The sequence below is a fragment of the Lates calcarifer genome, unplaced genomic scaffold, assembly GCF_001640805.2.
Source record: "Lates calcarifer isolate ASB-BC8 unplaced genomic scaffold, TLL_Latcal_v3 _unitig_356_quiver_1113, whole genome shotgun sequence".
Taxonomy (NCBI): Eukaryota; Metazoa; Chordata; class Actinopteri; family Centropomidae; genus Lates; species Lates calcarifer.
This window is the reverse complement of record NW_026116494.1, coordinates 1278-10296: the sequence shown is the minus strand read 5'-3', so window position 1 is coordinate 10296 and position 9019 is coordinate 1278. Positions and strand designations below refer to the sequence as shown.

The 9019-nt window shown below is 41.8% G+C and overlaps 2 protein-coding genes across 2 annotated transcripts; both read right to left on the bottom strand.

Annotated features, from left to right (window-relative positions):
- Nucleotides 1–2228: 2228 nt before the first annotated feature.
- Nucleotides 2229–4895, bottom strand: LOC108894476 (protocadherin beta-16-like). Its single transcript, XM_018693142.2, has one exon. The coding sequence runs from the start codon at nucleotides 4767–4769 to the stop codon at nucleotides 2235–2237; it is 2535 nt and encodes an 844-aa protein (XP_018548658.1). The 5' UTR covers nucleotides 4770–4895; the 3' UTR covers nucleotides 2229–2234.
- A 1200-nt stretch (nucleotides 4896–6095) lies between these two features.
- LOC108894478 (protocadherin beta-15-like) lies at nucleotides 6096–8622 on the bottom strand. The gene has a single exon (XM_018693144.2). It carries the CDS (start codon nucleotides 8599–8601, stop codon nucleotides 6163–6165), a length of 2439 nt encoding a protein of 812 aa, XP_018548660.1. The 5' UTR covers nucleotides 8602–8622; the 3' UTR covers nucleotides 6096–6162.
- Nucleotides 8623–9019: the final 397 nt, after the last annotated feature.

The window sequence follows — 9019 nt, the reverse complement described above, 5'->3', positions numbered from 1 at the left end:
GACTAGCGAATAGCGACACCCTGAGTGGGAACGAAGAAATAACAGACTAAACATATAATAAAAATAAGAAAGTTTAAGTGGAACTCTAAAATTATAGCGAAATGATATTAACTGGTTAGCTGTTTTATGCAGTCATGACACAATACAAACTGTGGGTGTATGAAAATGCTCCTTGTTATAATTATAGATGAGTTGCACTCATCAATTTGAAACATTAAAACTCTTTCGCAGAGCAATGTAGCACACATCTCTGACTGAAATTAAAAAGTCAAGTCTCTTCAGGACATATTATTATGCAGCCACTGTAAACTATGTCTGTGACAGATTAAACCTCTGATAAACCTACACTCTGGAAGACCACATACATGCAATATGTTGTTATAATTCATCAACAATGAGAAAGATAAACCTAGAAACAAGTCATGGCTAATCAAACAAATGTCATGGACAGCACTACTCCATGAAATAAGAGCTTACTGCTGAGTGAGAGAGAAAGAGATACTTGACGTATAACTTCTTTTATTAGAGCTCTACCAACTAGATATGGCACTGTGCATAACACTATTTAAAAAACAGGAAACCAGCTCCTCCATCTTTCACCTACCAAACCAAGCCACACACACATTGAACTCTGTCAGAGCAAAACATTTAAAATCCTTGTCATAGGAAGATAACCAGTTTAGCAAACCTCAAGCTACAAACACATCAATATACACAGCTAATCCTCTGAAACACATCAAAACATACTGAGTCCTAAGGTGCACAGGGACCAGCCCTCTTATACAATAACCCAGGTTCCACCAGTGCTCCTCTCTGCATGGCTAGATTAACCACACACACAAAAATTCAACATAAGTCGTTTGTCCTTTGTCCACACAGAGTACATGACCCCAGTATATACAACCCCTCAGAGCAACACACTCCTATCTTCACAGACATTAGTAGACTGTAAGGACAGCGATGATAACGTGCACTGAATTCAATAAATACATGATGCTAAGACTCAAGCATATTGGAAAAAAAACACAGCCCTCCCCCCCAGGATCCAGTTGGGATATAAAATCATTTGTTGACAGGAGCCTATAATAACCTGCACCAAAGATTCCCTGACCTCTTAGGAAAAGAAAACTTGTACAGCACCTAAAACCTGCCACACTCTACATGCCCATGTAACACTGACACTGATACTGATACTCACTGACCTCCCTTAAACTCTTAGCATTCACTAGAGTTGCATAGAGAACCTTCTACTTCATATCTTCAGTTTCCCAAATTTGGAGACATGAAGGAATTTTGAACATTTCAAGTGGATGTCATACTGTTGAAATTAAACATAGAAGAACACTGTATGTCACATATCCCTCAGAAATGCAAGTCTCTGACTATGTAAGAGTTTGGCAATTTTGGGGGGAGAAAATGAAAGATACTCACAACAACTTGTATCTGTTGCAGGTTGTATCATCCTATGATTGTCTAGTTTGTATGATGTTCTGATTGGCAAACTCTCACATATAACTTAGGCATTACTTGGAATTTCCTTAAACACTTACATTAGGAAGGATAGAGGTACATGCTTACACAATAAAAATCTAATGGACTGCAATTTCTTACTGCAATTATATAATCTACTCATTGAAAAAGACAGACTTAACATATTGATTCCTTTTTGCATCATCACTTTATGAATTAGTTAAAACTGGACACTTCAGAATCTCTAAAAGCATCAGCAAAGTCAGCTGGACCTTTTCTCACAGTCTTGTGAGGAAGGAAAATCAGTTTCAGTAAGTGAAACTGTATTTTAAACTTTTGGATCATGCGGAAATAATACAGGAGAGGAGTAAGTTGCTTATGAAAATATACTGCAAGGAAAAAAGCAAGGTTCAGCACCAAGGACAGAGACACAAGGAACAGCCTGCAGCTCTACTCCATATACACAGACAGATACACCGACGCTGTGTGAAAAAACAGAACAGATTTTGGGGATAAAGTACAAAAATAAACCAACAGTCTCTTAAAAGACTGAGAATGTGAAACACCTGCACACTGAGGGTGAAGAACTGTTTTCTGAAAACATGAGATCACCAAAGCTAGTAATTAAAGCAGTAATTACTTATTTTCATGATCCATGTTGTACTATCATGATCAGTTAATACATTCAGAAACAAACGACAGTAAAGACTCTGCATGGAAGGCTGTAGTCATTTTAAAACGGAGTGAAACTATCCAAGGAAAATTCATCGCAAACGTGTGTTACTATTAAAACCGTGGTCTCCACAAGCATAAACAAGAAAAGGGCAAAGACACATTTCTCTAAGGGTATTGGCTGAACCATTCAAATGCAGATAAAAATAGGTCAAACTATACGTGACACCTGTCCCTACCTCAGGAGAACCATCACAATCTCCAAAGGCCTCAGCAAAGTCTGATGGACTTTTCCTCAGAGTCTGGTCTGCAGGCAGTGTGTTGTCATTGTATGATGTCACAAACTTAAAGTCACTGGTTCTAGAACCTGTTGTCAGGTAGGCGTCATAATTGTAAGTGCTGCGTAAAGTTCCTGTGCCGTCAACATCTGCGTAATTAGGAGGGAGATAAGCGCTGGGGATGGCGACTGCTCCGTCAAACAACAGTCTGGGCTTTCTCCTGCGACAAAACCTCACACCCAGAATGATGATAATGAAAGTCAGAAAAAATGTAGACACAGAAACCAGCGCGATGATCAGATAAGAGGTCAGTTTTGAATTCTTCTCATCATAAGAAATATCCTTCAGCTCTGGCACCTCAGCCAAGTTATCAGAAATAAGTAAATGCATGGAACAGGTGGCAGAGAGAGAGGGCTGTCCGTTATCTTTCACTGACACAATAAGGTTCTGTTTCATGCTGTCAGATTCAGAAATGTCCCGCTGTGTCCTGATCTCTCCGCTGTGGAGACCAATAGTGAAAAGTCCCGGATCAGTCGATTTGACTATATGATAGGACAGCCAGGCGTTCTGTCCGGAGTCCGCGTCCACCGCTATCACTTTGGATACCAGAGAGCCTCCGTGTGCAGCTTTGGGGACCAGCTCGGTCATGAACGAGTTGCCCTCCTGGCCGGGGTACAGTATCTGAGGAGAATTGTCGTTCACATCCGATATAAAGACACTGACGGTCACGTTGCTGCTCAGAGGAGGAGAACCGTTGTCTCTGGCCATCACGTGGACTTTAAAGCTCCTGAACTGTTCATAATCAAACGACCTCACAGCGTGGATCACCCCCGTGTCTCCGTTAACAGACAGATAGGAGGACACCGGAGCACCGTTCACTTCACCAGGTAACAGAGAATAAATCACTGTACCGTTTTGTCTCCAGTCAGGATCTCGAGCACTAACGGAACATAGAGTGGAGCCAGGTTTGTTATTTTCTGTCACATATGCGCTGTAGGACTGTTCCTCAAACACAGGTGGGTTGTCGTTGATGTCAGCTACAGATAACTGAACAGTTTTGGAGGAGGACAGAGGTGGAGAGCCCTCGTCAGTGGCTGTGATTGTAATGTTGTAATCAGACACTAGTTCGCGGTCCAGTTGTCCTGTGGTCACCAGAGAATAATAGTTTTTAATTGAGGGAACTAACTTAAAAGGGACATTTTGCTGAATGGAGCAGCGGACCTGTCTGTTATTCTCAGAGTCTCTGTCCTGCACGTTAATAATGCCCACCTCTGTACCAGGTGACACGTTCTCAGGTATAGCGTTAGTCAGTGATTTCAGGTAAATAACAGGAGCGTTATCATTTATGTCAGTAATTTCAATTATTAAAGTTGCATATGACGCCAATCCCAGGCCATCTTTAGCGCTGATCTGCATTTCATATGAAGATTCTTTTTCATAATCAATAGCCCCAGCCACTTTAACGTCTCCGGTTTTAGGGTTTAGAGAGAAAACTTGGTTTTCATCTGAAACATCGTCAAATCCATAAGTAACTTCACCGTTCACTCCATCGTCTGCATCAGCTGCACTCACTGTGATCACCAATGTATCCAGAAGAGAGTTTTCAGGCAGACTGGCTTTGTAAATGGCCTGGCTAAACTCTGGTGCATTATCATTAGCATCCAGCACAGTGACGTGTATGACTACAGTACCTGACCTCTGAGGAGAGCCACCGTCAAATGCGGTAAGTAATAACATAATCTCTTTATTTTCCTCTCTGTCTAATTCTTTGTCTAAAACCAATTCACCATATTTTCTGCCCGTACCTTTTGACTTAACATTAAGTTTGAAGTGATCATTCTGCTGAAGTGAGTAGCCCTGGACAGCATTTTCTCCGATGTCTCCATCGTGCGCCTCATCCAGGAGAAAACGCGCACCCTTTGCTGCCATTTCACGAATTTCAAATTTCAGTGAATCCTCCTTAAACTGTGGTGAATTATCATTAATATCCTGAACACGGATACTAATACGGTGCAGCTCTAATGGATTTTCCAGAACGAGTTCCTGTTTTAGAACGCACGATGCTTTTTTCGCACAAAGCCCTTCTCTGTCAATCCTTTCTTGTACAATCAAGTCTCCGGTGTTGAGATTCACACCGCAGTACTTAACACTGTTATCCTCGGTATCGATACGGGCTTTGCGGGCGGACAGTCTGCCCAAATCAAGTCCAAGATCCTTTGCAATATTTCCGATTACAGATCCACGTTTCATCTCTTCCGGAATAGAGTAGCTCACGTCTCCATAGACGGGGTGGATGGCAAGAAAAATGAAAGCCAGGCCGCAGTGCAGCGCAAATCTGCTGTATCCCATTGTTACTGCGAGAAAGAGCCCACTCACATTAAAACTATTACTAAATAGCTGAAAATATATCTAAATTGCAACCGCGAATTCTTACAATGAACAAAAACATTACATTGCACTCAGAGACGAACCAGTTTTTTGTGAACTGCGACACAAAAACAGAAACAGGCTTTGAATTCGTTGAAACTGAAGGGTGGAGAATGACCGTGACTTCTTGTTCACTGGTACACACTGACACCATGAGTATTTTTAAGGTATAACAACACGATGTGTGTTTTTCTGTGTGCTTATTTAAAAGACGGACCCCCCTCAGTAACAATTATTTATGAAAACAACAAAAACAACAACATTGCTTTAGTAAATGGCCCACTTAACGGAAAAACCAAAACAAACATGGAATTGCTACACCGGTGTCTCATGAAGAACCCTTGTTTCCAAGCAACAATTTCAAGTTGCCTTGTCAAAATTGGACAGCAACGTCTTGCATTTGATATTCAGAAATTTGCATTACACTGTACTGTAAATTTGTTTGTAATAGTTAGATTTACAAATGGAAAATACTGTATTGTACCTGACAAATAGCCAAATACATAAATATGAATTTCTACTGAAACAAACTTAAGGACGGCATCTTAATCTAAGGGACACGTTTTTAAATAATGCATGCCCATGCTTTTAAATATAGTGAGCCAACATAAGAAAGGCAAACTCCTCTAGCAAAACACAAGTAACAGGCTCCACTTTCAATTTGTTAATACTGCTCTAAAATTGTATCTAGTACAGTTGCAATGAACATGCATCCAGAAGAGGCTCTTACAATGACACCAGATTAGATCAAGCGCAAATTCATATGAAAACAACAAAGCAAGAAACTCTTGCTTTAGAAAAAACAGTACTACTGGAAACTTAATGAGTTAAAAAATATCAGCAAAGGGGAAAAACGAAAACAGCATGAAACATGGGAGCAACATATCTATAAAAATGCAAAAATGCAACAGGATTTAGGATTTATTTAGAGTCAAGAACATAAACTAAGATCCTAGTTCAAAACGTGTTCTCTCACTAGAGCAACAGAGGAGTGTCCATACATGCTACCAAACACTAACAAGAAGCCTTGGTTAAAATTAAAAAGCAAGACAAAAATGGTTTAACTACTAGATTGAATACAGTATGCTAACCATGATTACACCAAAAAGCAGACTTTTATGTTTGATACCTTGTTACTTTTAACATGAGATTGGACCAGAAAAGATATCACAACAAAATCCTTCGGCACAATTATGAATTGTAAACGACATTCAAGCCCATTAAACATTTATTTAAAAACCTCCTCTAAAATCATCACATCAATAAAGAACGATACAACCTCAGTGACTCGAAGCAAAACACCAGAATGTCTTTCTCAGAACACTGAACAAGAGTTGAATAAATTGTAATGTGTCCCTACCTCAGGAGAACCATCACAAGTTCCAAATGCATCAGCAAAGTCTGAAGGACTTTTCCTCAGAGTCTGGTCTGCAGGCAGTGTGTTGTCATTGTATGATGTCACAAACTTAAAGTCACTGGTTCTAGAACCTGTTGTCAAGTAGGCGTCATAATTGTAAGTGCTGCGTAAAGTTCCTGTGCCGTCAACATCTGCGTAATTAGGAGGGAGATAAGCGCTGGGGATGGCGACTGCTCCGTCAAACAACAGTCTGGGCTTTCTCCTGCGACAAAACCTCACACCCAGGATGATGATAATGAAAGTCAGAAAAAATGTTGAGACAGAAACCAGCGCGATGATCAGATAAGAGGTCAGTTTGGAATTCTTCTCATCATAAGAAATATCCTTCAGTTCTGGCACCTCAGCCAAGTTATCAGAAATAAGTAAATACATGGAACAGGTGGCAGAGAGAGAGGGCTGTCCGTTATCTTTCACTGACACAATAAGGTTCTGTTTCATGCTGTCAGATTCAGAAATGTCCCGCTGTGTCCTGATCTCTCCGCTGTGGAGACCAATAGTGAAAAGTCCCGGATCAGTCGATTTGACTATATGATAGGACAGCCAGGCGTTCTGTCCGGAGTCCGCGTCCACCGCTATCACTTTGGACACCAGAGAGCCTCCGTGTGCAGCTTTGGGGACCAGCTCAGTCATGAAGGAGTTGCCCTCCTGGCCGGGGTACAGTATCTGAGGAGAGTTGTCGTTCACATCCGATATGAAGACACTGACGGTCACGTTGCTGCTCAGAGGAGGAGAACCGTTGTCTCTGGCCATCACGTGGACTTTAAAGCTTCTGAACTGTTCATAATCAAATGACCTCACAGCGTGGATCACCCCCGTGTCTCCGTTAACAGATAGACAGGAGGACACCGGGGCACCGTTCACCTCACCAGGTAACAGAGAATAAATCACTGTACCGTTTTGTCTCCAGTCGGGGTCTCGAGCACTAATGGAACATAAAGTGGAGCCAGGTTTGTTATTCTCTGTCACATATGCGCTGTAGGACTGTTCCTCAAACACAGGTGGATTGTCGTTGATGTCAGCTACAGATAACTGAACAGTTTTAGACGAGGACAGAGGTGGAGAGCCCTCGTCAGTGGCTGTGATTGTAATGTTGTAATCAGACACTAGTTCGCGGTCCAGTTGTCCTGTGGTCACCAGAGAATAATAGTTTTTAATAGAAGGAACTAATTTAAAAGGAACATTTTGCTGAATGGAGCAGCGGACCTGTCTGTTATTCTCAGAGTCTCTGTCCTGCACATTAATGATGCCCACCTCTGTACCAGGTGACACGTTCTCTGGTATGGGGTTAGTCAGTGACTTCAGATATATCACTGGAGCATTGTCATTAACATCAGTGACATCAATAATCACTTTTGCTTCTGAGGAGAGCCCATAACCATCTTTGGCCTCAACAAACACTTCATATTTGGACCCCTCTTCGTAATCTATGTCACCTGTCACACTGATTTCTCCTGTTTTCTCATCTAGTGAAAAAAGCTTTCGTGATTTGTCAGATAGTCGGCTAAATTCATATGTAACTTCTCCATTGATACCCTCGTCTACGTCTGATGCACTTACAGTGATAACTTTGGTTTTCAAAGGTGAGTTTTCCGGTAATGCGGTTGTATACACAGCCTCAGTAAACACTGGGGCGTTATCATTAGCATCAAGTACAATGACGTGTATGACTACAGTCCCGGATCTCTGAGGGGAGCCACCATCCACAGCGGTGAGCAATAATTTCATTTCCTGCTGCTCCTCTCGGTCTAACGCTTTATCTAAAACCAACTCGCCGTATTTACTGCCAGCACTTGTCGTCTGAATGCTGAATACAAAGTGGGGGTTTTGCTGCAAAATGTAGCTTTCAACAGAATTCTTGCCTATGTCTGCATCATGGGCTGCATTAATGCGATATCTGGTTCCTTTGTCAGCTGACTCTCTAATCTCAAGCTTCACTATATCCTTTGGGAAGACCGGCGCATTGTCGTTCACGTCCTGCACCTGCAGAGACAACCGATGTAACTCCAATGGATTCTCTAATAGCAGGTCGAATTTGAGAACACACGAAGGCTTTTCTCCACAATGCTCCTCTCTGTCTATTCTTTCCGCAACTAATAAATCCCCGCTCCGAAGGTTAATTCCGCAGTACTGTTTGTCGTCTCCTTCCATGTCAACACGAGCTTTGCGAGCAGACAGTCTGCCCACTTCCAAACCGAGATCTTTGGCGATATTTCCAATAACAGATCCGTGCTTCAGCTCCTCCTGAACAGAATAGCTCAGGTCTCCGTGTGCGTAGTGCACCGCAACAAAGAAAACGACAAAGCCACAGCTTTGAAGAATGCTCCGTTTATGAATCATCCTGAAAAAGCACTACGTAAATGTATGTCGCGGTCGTTTTAAGCATCAAAATACGATATTCGGTCAGTATATGGGCCGCTCAGCATCTGTCGCCTTTGTTGAGGGCTGTCGTGACCACAGGGGTGGTCCATACCAATAATGGGTGGTGGTGCAAAGCATGCTGAACATCCGACTGCTTAGCTGGTCTATAGTGACACCGTGAGTATAAGCGAGATATAGCAGTTTTACAGAGGTGATGCAATTTTTTAATATATACATTATCAGATCGGTTGTTTTTAACGTTTGAATAAAAGCGCATTCTCATGGGGTATTATAAAGTCTACAAGTTGTATCTCTTTTTAAAGGAAAGCAAAAGGCTTGTTCTTTCGGTAGTCTGTAAACAAGAGCTTGTCATCTCGTTAAGCAATGCCCCTAAACG